The sequence below is a fragment of the Sodiomyces alcalophilus genome, assembly GCF_042370955.1.
Source record: "Sodiomyces alcalophilus JCM 7366 unplaced genomic scaffold ACRALscaffold_2, whole genome shotgun sequence".
In the NCBI taxonomy this organism is placed as follows: domain Eukaryota; kingdom Fungi; phylum Ascomycota; class Sordariomycetes; order Glomerellales; family Plectosphaerellaceae; genus Sodiomyces; species Sodiomyces alcalophilus.
Genome location: NW_027263533.1, coordinates 261109 through 277424, shown reverse-complemented (window position 1 = coordinate 277424; position 16316 = coordinate 261109). Strand labels below are relative to the sequence as shown.

Below are 16316 nucleotides of genomic sequence, written 5' to 3'. Positions count from 1 at the left end.
GAGGGACATATTTCGTAGAACACTTGGGGTCCCTATTCATTAGAATTTTATTACATTACGAATATACACTTGATGTTCATCACCTTCTATGCCAGTGTCATGATCCATGTCTTGTTTCCTATCCCCTATCGTCACATTCCACATTCCATCATAGCCGCCCAGCGCAGCTCAAAAACAAGAAAAACAGAAAACGCAATGTAAACGAAAGGTATGAGAAATTATTACTTGGAACAGAAAAAAGAAAACTGACCAAGATCAACAACTCAAATGCTAATGTCGTTCCATGCAACATAGATAATCAAGGGAACATAACAAAAAAAAAATACCATAAACCAAGGAGAGAAGAGTGAGGGCAGCGACAGGACAGACATCCTCCCCCAAGCGCTACTAACCAGTCTCGAGCCAAACGCCTATGCCACCTGCCCAGAATCAATAAATCCAGCGCCCTGTTTTCCTTCGTACGTTTCCCTATCCCATTTTTCTTTTTTTCAATTGCCCATCCTACACCTAGATAGATTCCCACGGGGTAAAAAACCGATGATCGAGCAGCAAAAGATATGAGGTGGTGATGCAGTGTCGCGTCGAGTTGATCATGTCATGAGAAGCAAGCAATCTCGGCTGCGGCTCATGACAGCGCCAGCTTCTCCAAAACAGAGAGGACACCGCTGACTCCCTGCGTCATGGTCGACGTGGCCTCCGTGTTGCCCCTCTTGCCCACGCTGACCGTCACCACATCCTCGACCGCGCCCTCTTCGCCCAGGCCGTTGGCCCACTTGAACACCTTTTCGTCTTCCCGCCCGTCGCCCACCACCATGAGGAAGTCGATGGGATCCTTGTGGTGTCCGTCCGACCCCGTGTTGGCATCGGCACGCAGGTCCTCGAAGATGTGGTTCGCCGCCGTGCTCTTGGTCCAGTCGATCGACTCGACGAGGATGAAGCCGTCCATGGGGATGGCGTGCACCCGCTGCGCCTCACACGCGTCGTTAACGTGGCTGGCGCAGTCGCTCGCCAGCCGCTGCGCCGTCTCCTGGTCTTCCGCCCCCTTGTAGTGGAAGATCAAGCTGCATCGCCTCTCTTCCAGCACCGCGCCCGGCATTCGTTCGAGGTAGTACGTCATGATCCCCTTGACCGACTCTTTCCAGCTGCGGATGTGCTCGCCGTCCGCCATCTCCGACCACGCCATCTGGCCGCACTGCTTCACGAAGCAGCCGTTTTCGGCAATGAGTCCCAGGTTCGGCGCCCGGCGGAACACCCGGTCCAGCTCCTCCGGTCGTCGCCCAGACATGACGTAGATGATATTACGCTCGTCCAGGAGCAGGTCGTTGAGAACGTCGAGGGTGCGCTATTTTCGACGTTAGTATAACCGAGTTCCCATCACGTGCCATTGAAGCGGAACATGGAAAAAATAAATAAATAAAAAAACTTACCTGCGTGCTGACTGGGATAATCTGATTCATCGGACCCCAGCTGACCAGAGTACCCTCATAGTCGAGGATGAAGAGCCGTTTCTTGCTTTCCGAGTAGGTCCGAGCGACATTCGTAACGGAGAGTCGCGGCACCGACGTCTGGTCCCGACGGTGCTGCCCCTCATAAACGTGGTCCAGCTTCGACAGGAATTCGGTGAACCAGTGCGAGCCGGTGTAGCTGTTGACGGTAGCGTAGAGCTGCTTCCACCGCCTCTCCTTCTCTTCGTCGTCCATCTCGAGCGCCTGCTTGATGGCGTCGGCGCATTGCCGGTAATCCCAGGGGTTGATCGATAGCTCGGCCCCTCCAAACAGGGACGAAGTACCGGTAAACTCGGAGAGAATGAGCGAGCCGTGCTTCTTGTCGGGCAGAATCGCGCCGTCCTGGCAGTAGAGGTATTCATGCGACGTCAAATTCATGCCCTCGCGCTGGCTGGTGATCATGAGCGCATCGGCCACCGCAAGCAGCGCGAGGTACTGCGGGTAATCAATGTCCTGCTTCAGGTAGACGACGGGCTGGTACGCCAGGTTGGCCCACGACGAGTTGACCCGCGTGACAATGTCGCTCACCGTGGCATCCAGGTCGCTCTTCTCGCTGCTCGACAGCGCCACCTGGATGAGCACCGTCTGGTCGCGCCACTGCGGGTACTTGTTGAGGAAGAGCTCGTACGCCAGGAGCTTCTGCCGCACGCCGCGCACGTGGTCGAGCTTGTCGCGGGCCACAATCAGCCGCTTCCCCTCGTATCGCTCGCGAATCGTCTGGATCCAGTTGCGAACGCTGGCCGTCCCGCGACGCTCGTTGAGGTACACTGGGTCGATGCCGATGGGTAGGTTGATGACGTCGACGAACCGATCTTCGAGCTGGAGGCCGTCGGGCGTCGCCTCGACCCCGAGGAGCCGGCTGCACGTCTGCAAAAAGTGTCGCGTATACTCCTGAATCTGAAATCCGATCAGGTTGGCACCGAGCATGCCCTCGAGCAGCTGCTTGCGGATGGCGAGGCAGCGGAAGACCTCGGAGGACGGGAAGGCGACGTGGAGGAAGAAGCCAATCTTGGCATCGGGCAGCTTCTTGCGGAGCATCGACGGTACGAGCAGGAGGTGATAATCGTGAATCCAAATGACGTCGCCGCGTTTCCAGTTGGCGATGATCTTGTCGGCGAATGCCTGGTTGATGTTGACATAGTACTTCCACGAGTGGTCCTCGAACGCCTTGCTCTTGGGGTTGTCGGGGATCTGGTAGTGAAACACGGGCCACAGGACCTGTTTGCAAAAGTGCGTGTAGTGGCCGTCAAAGTCCTTGTCCGAGCAAAAGACGGTATGCATGTTGTGCTCGGTGACGAGGTGGTCCTCGATATCCTGTTTCTGCTGCGTACCCTCGAGAGCGTCGGTGGGCATGCCGAGCGTGCCGACCCAAAAGTAATCGTCAATCTTGCCGTCGCGGACGGCCGCGTCGGCGGCGTTGCGCAAGCCGCCATTGCCCTGATCGGCGTTGACCACCCTCCAGTTCGCGTGCGCGAAGACGCGATCATGACTATCGCTTCGGATTTGCGACCGCGGCTGCGTAATGCCCTGGCGTCCCATCTCCCTCGCCTTTTCAAACGTCCTGCTGTGTTCGGAGAGCAAGGCCGGCGGCGGCGAGCCGGCTCGGGATAGGGGCTGGTTAGCCATAGCGCCCCATTTGGGAGAGCCCTTGTCGGTTGGGGAACCGTGGCGAATCTCGTCGTCGGATAGGGGGATGCTGAAGCCATCCTCGTTGGTGAAGGTCACCTTTTCGTCATCCTCGGTCGGAGTCGTAGGAGGTGTGATGTCCGGGATCGGGGTGAAAAGGCTGGGTTTCTCGATAGCAGGGGTTCCAAGATCGGTTCCAACATCAGCCGTCGAGACCATCCGCTTGGGCCGCGGTCGTTGCGGGCCCCTTGGCGAAGAGCCCGGAAGGTTGAAGTGGACGGTCTTCGGGAGGAATCTGTATGTGGGGCCCGAGAGTCAGTTCACTGGCACTGCGCCATTCAAATTCGGCGGCGAGACTCCCGGGGGAGGGGGGAGGGGAGCAGCGTAGGGAGGCGTGTACTTACAGTGTAGCGACGAAGATGGTCATTGCGGGCACATTGACCTCTGGTATCGGTTACGTGTTGTGATATTGGGTCGAAAATTGTCCCGGGCCAACGGGATCGGGCGACGGAAGAAAAAAGTGGCCGTGAATGGGGCAGCGGACTGTGGTAAGTTGGAGGGAGTTGATCTTCTTTACCAGCCAGTGAACCAGATAGGCTCTTCGTAACGCCGCATGTAGATTTTTTTCACAATTGAAGATTGCACCACTCGCGGGGACGTATTGGCAGAGAGCACGCGCGTTAAATGGAGCAGAGAGAATGCGCGGGAGTCGGGCGCAAGCTAGAAAGTCGACAGCCTTGAACTACCTGCCGTAGAGAGTACGCAGTTGATGGGCCGCCCGTGCCGGTCTGGTCGACCTTTTTTTTACGTTTCTCGGGTAGGAGGGAAGGTTGAGGAGCTGCAAGCGATATGAACAGGTCGAGAGGACTGGAAACGGTTCGTGTGGAATATCCAGGGAAGCAAGGCTACGGGGATTTGCTGGTTAGCAAATCATCATGACGCGCGAAGTGGCCTTTTCCGGATATGCGCGCAGACGGGGAGGAGAATACACGTACAGAATCAAAAGTAGAGGGGTTCTTACGGGCCAGCTGGGGGCAATTGAATGTTGTCGAAGCTCTTGATGGGTATGCTGAAGTGCAAATAATATATGAAAGCCGTCGATGTAGCTAGAGGGCTAGAGGGGGGTTCGGGGGAGGAGGGGTGGCCTAGGTTTAAAGAGGTCAGGTACGAGGGAATTTTCTGCGAGGTTCTACCTACCTAAGAATTTCTACAGCGTACGGTGGAGGTGGTGTACAACGTACTTCGTAGGTATCGGATGCGAATGCTGTCATCGGGAGGAAGGAGGGGTGGAGAGGGGGGTGCGAAACGCGAAGAAGTGGGGCGATGGTGTGTGCTGTGAACTCATGGTACGTAATGGAAGTACACTCGTATGACCACAGTGAGCGAGGGTACATGTAGGGGGGTGTGAATCCTGCGTACTTCGCCCGCCTAGGGAAGGTGAGGGAAATGGTCGACAGGGGTGTAGCCAGCGGTTTAATTCAACCATCCCCTCGAAGCGTCTGCAGAACACGATGATGCACGTCGTTAGGGAGCCAAAACAGCCGCCCTCTGGTGGCGCCATTCCTGTTTACGAAGTACGAAGTACTCGGTACTTTCCTAGCTACACATGCTGTCCGTTGTAGTTGAAATGACGCCCGTTGACATGTGCATGCAATGCGTCGTCACCTGGATGAGGGGAACTCTTAATTTTAGCTCTTATTTTATGGGTTCTCTTTTTTGAGTGAGTGGGCTTGTCAACGCATCTGAATCTTGAAACTCTCAAGCAAACACCACGTTGCCCCTCACGGTGAGAGTCCCTCAGCGAATCACTTGAACATCTGAACACTTGGTTTCATCCATACCGGCCAATCCATTGTCGCCCCGTCTGTGTGTGGACGAACCTCGATCAAGGGACCCTGAGTTCGTACCACGGCCATGTGCGTCATTCATCGCACACATTGCGGGAAGAATGACCTAAGGAGAGGGCATCTGGAGACGCCCTATCTCGTGTACGTTGCGCTGTTGGTGGCTGGAGGTTTTGGTCCGACAGTTGGGATCAGGAAGATGAGAAGTATGATCTGCAAGGCAACCTTACGGATCTCAGATGGACGTACGAATAGGTTGTGGATACAGGAGAGGGAGAGGTCAGCAAGGTACCGCATGGTCAGCGATGACGATGACGTTTGGACATGTTCTTGGCGTACTACCTAGGTATTTTGTACATACACTACTTCAGCGCCTCCACAGCGAACAGACTATTCGCCCTTTGCGATATCAAGCAGCAACTCATTAACAGCTGATGGAAACTGTGGCGTTCTGACATGATCCGGTTTCCTGGGTTTCACATAACCAAAAGAACAGCTTGACAGGAAAGCCGCTCATCCGAGCAACGGCACGTCTTTTTTGATTTATTTCGAACGCCATTCCCCGGTTGCAACCCGGCTTTGAGGACTGTAAGGTGGCTTGGTGATAGCCACGGGCGGTCTGGCCCGCCCAGCTCTTTTCCTCGTCATGGTGCTGGTTCTGCCGCGCCTTGTCGGTTGGTCTAGATCGGTCCTTTGCCGTACATCGTTGTAATATCCAAATAGAACGCGGCTACGTATAGGCAACGACAGGGTGCAGGGGTTATATCGCAAGCAACCAGATGTGGGGAGGTACCTGTTTATCTGTATAGGCACTTTGCGTCTTTGTACCACATGGAGATTTTTTCCATTTTTTTTTCTCATCAACCCCCCATAGACGAGTGAGAAGACTTGGGGTCAAAGTACCCCAATGACGTTCTTCTTTGCTTCCTTCGACGCGACGCTGCCCTACTCCAACTCTTAGGTCACAGGAACAACTCGTCTTCTTCTCCTAGGTAGTTGAACAATCTGTCTACTATATCCTCATTCTGTCATATGTGATAGACCTGAAGAAGAAAGCTTGGCAGTGTGTAGGGTTCGCCATCCGACAAGACCATATTATCAGAATAACGTTCCCCTTTGAGGTTCCAATTTCCCGCTCTGCCATGGAGCCGGATCGCGGGTTGATACTCCGACAATACAGTACGCTGCAGAGCATTGAAATTGCAAACAAATCCTAGGTTACTACGAAGTAGGTATACTGTGATAGTTAAGCTGTAGCCAAATTAAGGTATCTAGAAGATTCCACTTTGCAGCCACCTGCAGATGCCAGCCGAATAAGCTACGTTGCTATTCCCACTTTTGGGCCGGTAGATGTGAATACGAACCATGCGTAATGATATACGTCGTACTCTGCACGCTCTGGGAAGCAGTTTTACTCTACCGGATTGCCAAGGCTCAATACCCCTTCAGCATCATCCTAGGCAGGGGCCAAGGGACGATGAGACAAAAGGCGATCCCTCTGGCCGTCGTAGGGCTTACTGGATTGCCTTTTGACCTGATATCCCGGGCCAGCAAAATCCAATGCGATGAGTGCCAACGTCGTGTCGTACGACAGACCAGCGCGAAGACCTAAAGACGCCCCGCCGTTTGCCCCTTCTTAGTGTAAGGTCTGCCGCAAACAATAGTAGGTACAAGCCCGCGACGCTCGCATCCAAGACATGGATTGGCGATGTGCTACCCGAGTCTGGCCATGCAGTATGGGTGTGGGGTCGAGACAACAGATCTATCCCCGGATTTCTTCCTATCTGTAGTGTATTAGTAGGTATACTACTTTGAACCTCACCTTTCCTCCACAAGGCATACGCTTCACCACCCACAGCGTTTGGCATGCGGCCTAAGCACCTCCCTCCTTGCCCTCAAAAAGCAGTCGAACCGCGCCCGATCAAGTGTCAGTTTTCGACCCCCCTCTTCCCTCCCCTCCTTTAGGCCCGTGATGTAGTCTCATCCAATCAACCACACATGGTTCATTCAGGCTGCACATCGTCGATGGAGCTGCTAGCGTGGTTTTTATTTTTATTTCCCCCCCGGAGAGCGAACAGAAGGACGCGCAACCCGTCGAGAGTTCGACCGGGCCCGGTCAACGGTTTCGTCCTCGCTCGGCCGCCCGATCCGCCCCATTTCGAGGTTCGTCGGGCACCCATGTACCATGTACATATTTACATACCTTGTACCTATATCTCGTAAATACCTACAACGTACAACGTATACATCTACACAACACAACCTGCAAAGGGACCTTGCTTCTTTCCGGGCCGACCATTTGAAAATATCCTCCCTACCTAACGTAGGTACGGCCTTTGTTTCTCGTCCAGTCGCATCACAGCGTGTCACCTCGTGGCTAGTCGGCACCAGCCTCGGCAAAAAGGTAGAAAGCAACAGATGGAGGCTCCAGCAAGTTTTCGAAAATTGCGTCTCCTCTATCGCGATGATACAGTCACTTGTACCGTATTTCGTCGGGCTCCACCACACCAGTCGGAACCAATCGCCCGCCCTCCCGTCGATTGCACCCCCCTTTTTCTTCTCCACACCCCCGTCGGCATCGTGACCGATGGGCTGATGCTCAACGGAAAGAACAAGAAGATTCCAAGAACCAGCAATACCCAACGCTACAACGTACACTACGATGATTGAAATAGTGTAAACATCTGGGATGGAATTTCGATCTTCACACCGTTCCCGTGCTGCTCTTGGCTATCATTTCGACAAACTTTGGCCAGGAACGCAGAACGCGAGAGGGGCTTCGGTCTTCCGACATTCTCCGAAGGTGACACCGCAGACGCCCAACTTTTCCCATCAGGCGTTGAGAAGAAAGACATTGGTTCCTGCTTCACCTTGTGACCCTTTTTGCTGATGAACACCATCGCCTGGACCTCTTTCCGTGACGTGGCTCTGGCGACGAAGCCTCAAGAGGGCAAATTCCACCAGTCTGGCTTTTCTACGTGCAGTAAGCATACCCTCGGCAACCGCCGTAGACCTGTGCGACTTTACTACAGTCAGGATATAGAACTAGCAGTGAGTGGTTTGACATCTCACGTTACTCTCCCACCAGCCCTGACGCCCCGTGTTGGTTACGTTTGGCAGATAACGCCACTGCCATGGTTTTCGCCGTCAGGCCTCGTCCGGACAAGTGAGTGTATCGCGAGCTCTTGTCATCAGGGCGGGGGATTATCAAGAAGATAGGCACGGGCAGGCAGGGGTCCAGTCATGAAGAGAACCACGTGTATTCATGCGCGGCTTGCAGCGATCTCGGAGAGGAAGCCCGTCATCGCATCTTTCGTCCGTCCTCTGGTTGCTATTTGCGCCCAAGTAAATGAGAAGATGCGCGAAAACGAGGGGCCAGAGTTCTCTGGTGCGGTCCCTTGGCGCGTCCTCTCCTGTAAACTACGAACGGCGCCCCGGCCTTCGAGACGAACCTACCGTTACGTATTCGTACTTTACTACCCAGTCTACCAAATCCAAATGTGCGTTATCCACATGGGGCTATCGTGAATTATGGAGATAGGCACGGCCCGGGCCAGCACGTACGCAGTTGGATCGTTTCACCTTTCCATCCATACCCCGGCGTATCGTCAGTCCTTCAGTTAAGGAGCAGTACTGAGTAGGTGAGTCACCTCGACGCGACGCAACGCGACGGGCCTCTTCCCCCTCTGCGTCCCTTTCTTGTCTCTTTTTTTGAGGCCCGACGGCAACTCCCATCACATCCATCCCAGAATGTGATTCTGCAAAGTGCAGTAAGAAGCCAAGGGACCAAGGATCAGATATCCGAATGGGATCGACCTGCGCTGCAGTCTGCAGATGGACGAAAAGCACTCAAGAACAGATTTAGACGCACGGCCGAGACCCACCTGAAAAGCCATGCACGGCAAAAGGGTTGCAGCGACGAAAGGGAAGACCAGTCTGGAACGCCCACGGTCTTGACATGTCGGAGCGTCTTTGTCATCGGGGCCAGCATCATGTGAATGCTGAAAAATAATAACAATGAATAAAGTACAGATGTTGTTTCTCGCGCTGCCTACTTCCCCGCCCCTCGCCCTGGGAGGCGAGTCGCAGAACCACCCGCTGCTATCCGTGAGGTTGGGGTCGTACAGGGAGAACCTCGTGGGTGGTTTCTTTGGTTGTCAAGTTATCAGCTGAATAAATCGCTCGAGATGCACTTTTAAGGGTTCGGCTGAAAGCGGGCAAATGGAGTCGGCTCTTGGTGCGTTGACCCCCTTTACTCCGCCGTGCCGTCGTTGGCCGGCGTAGATTCGGCTACCATGGGGGATGTTAATGTCGAGCGAAGACAGCTGTGAATGTGCTATTGTTAGGTGATATTTGGCCTCCGGAAGAATCCTCTGTGCAACGTCAGTTGGGAAAGATGCACCACGAGTCGCCAGGTCAGAAGACTGCCTATGGAATAGGGGCTGATAGAAGTCCATTTTGTCTTGTGCTTCTTAGTCTTTTGCTAGACGTCCACCAAGATATTCAGGCGGATATGCGACCACGCATGGCACCGGAATCATTAAAGCATATGTCTTCAGTGTAAACATAGGCACTGAGTAGTGTCCCGACCGTCTATTGCGACGACCGGTAGTCCATGCTCATTCCGTGTCATTCCATATCCGTTCCATCCGTCCAGAGTATTCCCTCAGAAGAACTGATACAAAAATAAAAGCGTAGTAAACACATCCTGAAACACCCGCAAGACCTATCCCAAGATAGAAAACATATTATGCCAGTCTTCCGTGCTAGGTCCTTGACACAAGAAGAGACGATGTCCTTAACACGGCCCATCCTACAGAGACCCTGCAAAAAAGACCCTACAGGCTCGGAAATTTCTCAAGCCTACTTATATCACTCCACCGCCGTTCACCTTGCCGGCGTTCTTGGGCGGCCGGCCCCGACGCTTGGGCTGTGCCTGTGTCGAAGTCCCCGTGGGGTTCGCCTGCCGAGGCGCCGTGTAGTGTCGGAAGATAGCCCGGCTCCCCGGAGCAGCCGGCGGGATGGTAAACTGCGGGACCGGCACGGAGGCTTGCTGGACCACCGCGGCCTGCATCGACGCCTGCTGTAGCTGGGTCGGTTGGACCTGGGGGATTTGCGGGACCTGGGGGATCTGCTGAACCTGCTGCACGGGTGTGCCCAGGTGTTCCCGGGCCATCTGCGTCATGTGGCGGCGACGTTCCTGCACCTGCGCCTGCTCTTCTTCGGCCGTCTGCTGGAAGGGGTGTTTGGGCGCACCGGCGGCCATGGTGGCGAATTGGGCCATGGCATGATGCTGTGGGTGTTGTTGTTGATGAGGGTGAGGGTGTTGTTGGTGTTGCTGCTGGTGCTGCTGCTGCTGTTGATGCTGCTGTGGTTGGTGTTGGTGCTGTTGTTGGTGTGCGTGTTGTGGATGTTGCGGGTGTTGTGTACTCTGTGCATGCTGCTGCTCGTGCTGTTGATGTTGATGTTGTAGGTGCTGCTGATGCTGTCGCGGTGTCGGTTGGTGGTGTTGCTGCACCTGTTGTTGCTGGTGAGACTGCACCTGCGGTTGCGGCTGTTGCTGCTGCTGCTGCTGCTGCTGCTGCTTCTGTTGTTCCACTGCCCGACGCCTGTTCTCTCCTATCTCTTGGTGCTTTCGTTCCTGTCGAGCCTGCCGCTCTTGCCTTTGGAGGTCCTCGTTTTCGATGGCGTAGATGGCGGCGATGCGCATCTGCATCTGGGCAAGGATGGCTATCCGCTCTGGCCTGGTTATGCGGCGGTATTCGTTCTTGAATTGATGGAACGTCTCGCCTGTTAAGCGCATGGCCGAGGGCGAGACGCCCGCAACGGCTAAAGCTGGACTCATGTCCGGGTCGGGACTCGGTCCCTGGCTTGCTTGGGCAACTGTGTGAAGCGGTGGCGGCAGTCAGTAATCGCTCCGCTCCATAAACGATATTCAGAGTTGAAAGAGTGTCGGCAGTGGGTTGGCGGGCAACACCACTAGGCTACACGTACCTCCGTCACCATTGACGACCTCTGTATCTCCCTCTGCATCGGCTTCCTCCTCGTCATCCGTCAGGGGTTCGGGGGTTCGCGGCTCATGATTGTGCTCGTCGCAGATGATGGTGAGGACCCAGGCACCTAGGGTCTTCCGGTTCACGGCCTTGGCGCGCCAGGGGCAGTTGGTCTTCTTGGTCGATGTCTTGAGCTGGGTGGCGGTGCACTTGTAGGGCTGGCCGCCGCGGTCGCAGACCAGGTCGCAGCGGACGACTTCGCCGCCCTTCTCGTAACTGCCGGCCACCTTGTTGCGGTGGGTGCGGGACTTTACAACCTTGTAGCCATCCTTCTGGAGGGTGGTCTTGAGTTCCTTGAACAGGTCCTCGAAGGTCGGGTAGGTCTGGCCGGAGCCGACGTCGATCGAGCCCAGGATGCCGAACATGGGAGAGGGCTGTGCATCCATCTGAAGGTCTTCGCGGTATCTTGATCGTTCCGTATCGTGCTGTCGCGTGCGGTTCTGTATCGTCTGGTGTCGTGCTGTGTTTATCAAGTATGTTATGGTAAAGGAGTGGCGGCTGGTCTGCTGCCGGGCCGTGTCGTGCTTCTCTCCTCCTCTCCCTCTGGGCCTCTGTCAGGCAGCAATAGCTGAGAGGGAAGGCCGCGGAGCCCTGGGCGGGACGCCACCAAGACCACGATAATGCGGCGAGCAGTGAACAAGTCGCGACTCGAACTGTTGTCGTCGCGAGCTGTCAAGGCGAGGGCCGTACTCGGCACTCTGAGGGTGACTGTTGGAAGCTGTGCGGATTTGAAGAATCAGCCTGTGCAAACGGGTGGTCCCTGATGGGGTCGGATGGGTCGATCGCTTTACGGAGGAAAATGCAAAACAGTGATAGGTGGTCTGTGCTTTAGCTGAGTGTCGTGTCCGAAAATGTCACCTTATATATTATGTAAGCACAAAAAGTACATATCAGCCACGGTTTGACCAAGGCGCGCCCGAGACTGCGATTACCTCAACAACGACGATACGAGCAACTCTTTAGTTGAGACGTGAGACTAATGTGATAATATCGCCGCCGCCCCGAATTTCAAGCACGGAAACTCCCCGACTTTATCTCAGTGGGCTCAGACCTCGCTTGCGCTTGGGTGGTTATGTCTGAGCCCGCTGACATACCGATTAACCTATTCCTTTCTCATTTTGGCTATTTGCCTGTTTTGCCGGTAGCAGCGACTTATTACTACGAATAGGTACTGTTGATGTCGTTGGTATCGTTAACGTTACTATTTTAGTCACTCAAAACCGTCGAATTACGAAGTACACGAGTCACCGTCAGGCTTTAGGCGTTCCATTTCCCATTCTTGCCTAATCTTGTCTCTGCGTCGGGTGTGCCTTCCGCTCAAGTCAGCTTGCTTCGAGAAGTTCCTAGGACAAGGGAGAGGATGGAAGGGGCTATCTACAAGGGAAGCTACCTTTATACTAAGAGAAAGTATCCCGGGTGGTTCTTTCCTGTAGTTCTCCGGGACCCTGGATGACTTATCTTTTCCCACCTCGACACCTCGAGCCTCCTTCATTGCATCGCGAACTTCTCACAACTCGAGTCCCAGCTCCCTCGTCGCGGATTATACAGTCGGCCCTTATTCCTGTGTCCTATGCAAAGTCTCACCATCACGTTCTCCTCTTCACCACCATCGACAAGAGAGACATCGAGTTCACGTTTATGATTTCGAACAACTACTCAACCTTCCTCTCACGCGTTAGGAAGACTGCTCGATGCAATGTTCCACAATCAGAAGATCAAGCATGAGCACTTGCAGCGCGAGCTCGGTCATCTAGCTCCGTATCTCGATCCAGAAAGCTCTTCACATAGCAAACCAACGGGTCCCTCTTTGCTTCGAGCTCAAGGAACATCTGATGACGAGCTCGAGGACTTCCCTATGCAGTCTGGATACCCGTCAACGTATTACCGAGCTTCTAGGTATTTTGCTGATTCAACGGCTTCATCTCCACGCCCAATGACCGCCTCCCCTGGGGCCCCGCAGAAGACGAGCGCTGTGCGGTGCCAAACTCCGGCTGAGCTTGGTTATGAGTCTTCTCGCATAGGATCAACTCTTAACCAGGCTGAATCACCCACCCGCGATACTGCTAGTGCAGGTTCTGCGGGCATTTACAACGTCAACGTCTCTTCTTTCCGGCCTTCTCCGTTGGGCGGTCCTCAGGGCACTCATGACCGTGGTCTCTTCTCAGGGAAAAGGGTCGAGCATTCCTCCTCTCAGGCCATATTTCCCCATCCAGCCCTAGTCCAACCGTCTGCACCATCGTCGTGTCAAGAATCAAGCCAGTATTTCTCACTTCATCCATCTGTGAGTCCCTTTAAAGGATCTCAAACTTATCACGAGAATTACGACCAGGTCTCCGTTCAGGGCAAGCATCCAGAATTTAGCCAAGCCTCAAACCAGTACTCTCCTCTACCTGCCCACTTCTCCAGGAACATAGCCGGCGAGTCGTACAACCAAGCAGACAATTCCCGCCCGAGTTCCCGCGATGGCTCCCCTCAAATTTCTCGTCGACCATATTCCCCGAATTCACGTCGTGGAGTTAACAAGGCCAGTATTCACCCATACCATCGACCATCTAGTCAGCTCGCTAGTCCCTCCACCCGTAGACCCTCTGGTCGACTGCGTCCTCCTCTGTGTCGGCCCCATAGACCTTTGCATGTGTCCAGTTCTGCGCACGTTTCGGAGCCTTCAGCCTCGCAAGACTTCGGTAAGAGTCCGCTCAACATCGAGGGTAGCCATGACGACAGCAGCGTCGCTGGGTATCTAGAAGAATCCGTCCCCACTTCGTATAGAGAGTCCTCTTACCCTGAAACCACAACGATCACCCGTCCAAGCACCGCCTGTACGAGCCGAGGCGCCCGGTACACTCCCTTCTCTACAACGACCGAGGCCTCTCAGGTGATATGCGCTCTGAGCGAAGCCCGGGGTGTCACTCCGTCGGTTGGTGCCGCCTTTGTCAATATTTCGACCAGTGAAGTTATCCTCACCCACATATCCGACTCTCAGTTCTATTCCAAGACGATCCACAAGCTCCACGTTTTAGAGCCCTCCCGTATCCTTCTTCTAGGTTCAGCTGGTTCAGAGAATCAAAAGTCGCATATGCGACAGATCATAGAGGAGAATGTTTCCTATGCGCGGCTCATCTTTTTCGACCGGAAGCATTGGTCCGAGTCCGCCGGCGAGCAGTATCTGGATACCTTGGCTCCCCGAGACGATGCAGAAACTATCAAGGTCGCCATTCGCGGGAACTTCTATACCACTTGCGCCTTTGCCGCTGTATGTGCACAAGTTGGAACGGCCGTGCAATCCCCCGTGTTTTGCTAACGCTCCGGTAGGCCATGAAATACCTTGACTTGGAATTGGCGATTAGGGTGGTGCCGCACTCCCTTCGTGTGAGATATGAACCCTCTGAAGATACGATGATGATTGACGTGTCAGCTATCCGGTCCCTTGAGCTGCTCCAAAGTCGACGCGGTCCCGGATCTAAGGACTGCCTGTTTGGCATCTTGAACCATACCCGAACAGCGATGGGTGCTCGCGTGCTGCGAAGCAGCATATTACAACCTTCAACCTGCCTCGATCCTGTTCTCAAACTCCGTCACGACGCTGTTGCGGAGCTTACATCCTCGGAAGAGATATTCACAGCTGTCCGGAACGGTATTTGAACTACACCACAGCCCAGCAATCGTGTTACTAATTAATCTGGCACAGCACTGAAGCCCTTCCCCGACGCAGAACGGGTATTGACAAAGGTGAGATCATGGCCGTTTTTTTTTCTGGGTTATCGACGGGCGGGCTGGTTGGTCCTTGTAACTGACTTGGGCAGTTGGTTCTGATCCCCAAGAAGCCGAGTCTAAGCGCAACAGAGTCTGCCATCAACGACGTGGTCTTGATTAAGACCTTCGTAGATGCGATTCCGAATGTCCATCAAGCCCTGGAATCTGCTCAATCCGACCTCCTATGCCAGATACGCGATATTTGCGGACCCGAATTGACAAAGCCGGTCCGGGATATGATCGCTGAAGTAATTCAAGAAGACATTGCTCTCATGAAGTCGCCACTTGACATGCGGAATGCTCGAATGTTTGCCATAAAGGTGAGTCCTGCCCATTGTTTGGAGGGCCCGGGAGTTCTAACCCGACGTATGCGCAGCCTCGGATCGACGGTCTTCTTGATGTTGCAAGATATGTGTACAAAGATGTGACGCAAGACATCCATGCCTATGTGGCTCAGCTGAGTGGTAAGTGGAAGGATTCCCTCTCCAGTCTCCAAGAATCTCAGACTGATGTGTGGTTGTAACTGGTAAGAGGAGCTGGGCGTGGCAGCCCAGCTTAAATATGACCCTGGCAGGAAGTACTGGCTCCAATTCCGAGCCGTCGACTTTGAGGATACGGGTATTCCTGATGTGCTGGTAAATCGAGTCGAGAAGAAGGGCTTCCTCGAATGCCTGACTCTTCGCCTGAAGCAACTGAACGCTTGTGTGCAGGACGCTGTGGCCGAAACGCTCATACGCGGTGACCAGGCGATTCAGGACCTTCTCGACAGGATACGGACGCAGATTCAACCTATATTCCGAGTGTGTGATGCCGTTGGAATGCTCGACATGCTGGCGTCTTTCAGTCATGTTGTCACCTTGCGAGACTACGTACGGCCGGACATGACAGGGACGCTCGCAGTCAAGGCCGCACGTCATCCCATCCTGGACATAGTAGGTCGCTTCGTCGGCTCGCATCACTGGGTGCAGTCTATTGACGAGAAGGGCAGAAAATGGACGACCAATTTGTTCGAAATGACATCTATTCGACCGAGGAGTTTCGGTTCAAGATCATCACGGGATGTAATATGGGCGGCAAGAGCACGTACATCCGAACAGTGGCCCTGCTCCAGATCATGGCACAGATCGGCTGTTTCGTACCGGCACACTACGCCGCTTTCCCCATTATGGAGAGCATCTTTGTGCGAGCATCAACTGATGACGACCTGACTGCGAACTTGTCCACCTTCTCAGTGGAGATGCGAGAGATGGCATTTATTCTGAGGTATCACGGGTGCCCATCGATCGTATTATTCTGATCCCATTTCGGGCCAATGTGGCTGACTCTCCGGAGGAATATCACCAGAAAGAGTCTCGTCATTGTGGACGAGCTGGGGCGAGGGACGTCGACACGCGATGGACTCTCGATTGCCATTGCCATGGCCGAGGCGTTGATCCAGAGTCGGGCACCAGTCTGGTTTGTGACACACTTTCATGATCTTGGTACGCTCATTTGCCGCGTGCTGCTTCCCCCCCCCCCCCCCCCCCCCCCCCCCA

General features: G+C 54.4%; 6 protein-coding genes across 6 annotated transcripts in view; 3 read left to right on the top strand and 3 right to left on the bottom strand.

The window, feature by feature from the left end:
• Positions 1 to 625: 625 nt before the first annotated feature.
• On the bottom strand, positions 626 to 3350 carry ACRALDRAFT_1028674 (glycosyltransferase family 20 protein; the record flags this gene model as incomplete). Its single annotated transcript, XM_071014853.1, has 2 exons — positions 626 to 1342; positions 1428 to 3350. 2 exons carry the CDS (start codon positions 3348 to 3350, stop codon positions 626 to 628), a joined length of 2640 nt encoding a protein of 879 aa, XP_070876332.1.
• A 1525-nt stretch (positions 3351 to 4875) lies between these two features.
• ACRALDRAFT_1060718 (uncharacterized protein) lies at positions 4876 to 5475 on the bottom strand. Its single transcript, XM_071016290.1, has one exon. The coding sequence runs from the start codon at positions 5270 to 5272 to the stop codon at positions 5111 to 5113; it is 162 nt and encodes a 53-aa protein (XP_070876331.1). The 5' UTR covers positions 5273 to 5475; the 3' UTR covers positions 4876 to 5110.
• Positions 5476 to 6117: 642 nt separating this feature from the next.
• Positions 6118 to 7645, top strand: ACRALDRAFT_206627 (uncharacterized protein; the record flags this gene model as incomplete). The annotated part of the gene is made up of 9 exons (XM_071022076.1): positions 6118 to 6154; positions 6193 to 6214; positions 6278 to 6327; positions 6385 to 6544; positions 6643 to 6715; positions 6812 to 6900; positions 6987 to 7181; positions 7247 to 7454; positions 7487 to 7645. 9 exons carry the CDS (start codon positions 6118 to 6120, stop codon positions 7643 to 7645), a joined length of 993 nt encoding a protein of 330 aa, XP_070876330.1.
• A 1862-nt stretch (positions 7646 to 9507) lies between these two features.
• On the bottom strand, positions 9508 to 11739 carry ACRALDRAFT_1091677 (uncharacterized protein). Its single transcript, XM_071019582.1, has 2 exons — positions 10970 to 11739; positions 9508 to 10858 (listed from the first exon to the last, which is right to left on the bottom strand). Exons 1-2 carry the CDS (start codon positions 11412 to 11414, stop codon positions 9843 to 9845), a joined length of 1461 nt encoding a protein of 486 aa, XP_070876329.1. The 5' UTR covers positions 11415 to 11739; the 3' UTR covers positions 9508 to 9842.
• A 1328-nt stretch (positions 11740 to 13067) lies between these two features.
• ACRALDRAFT_1060716 (uncharacterized protein) lies at positions 13068 to 13247 on the top strand (the record flags this gene model as incomplete). Its single annotated transcript, XM_071016289.1, has 1 exon — positions 13068 to 13247. A coding segment is annotated over one exon (180 nt), but the record flags the coding sequence as incomplete, so codon positions are not given.
• A 641-nt stretch (positions 13248 to 13888) lies between these two features.
• ACRALDRAFT_1030087 (uncharacterized protein) overlaps positions 13889 to 16316 on the top strand; it is a gene marked incomplete at both ends in the record, with an annotated part of 3225 nt that continues 797 nt past the window's right edge. Inside the window, 8 exons of the mRNA XM_071014887.1 lie at positions 13889 to 14281; positions 14341 to 14662; positions 14717 to 14757; positions 14832 to 15101; positions 15158 to 15245; positions 15313 to 15713; positions 15770 to 16044; positions 16114 to 16262. Of these exons, the coding sequence (XP_070876327.1) occupies positions 13889 to 14281; positions 14341 to 14662; positions 14717 to 14757; positions 14832 to 15101; positions 15158 to 15245; positions 15313 to 15713; positions 15770 to 16044; positions 16114 to 16262 (1939 nt within the window). The remainder of the gene's footprint in view (positions 14282 to 14340; positions 14663 to 14716; positions 14758 to 14831; positions 15102 to 15157; positions 15246 to 15312; positions 15714 to 15769; positions 16045 to 16113; positions 16263 to 16316) is intronic.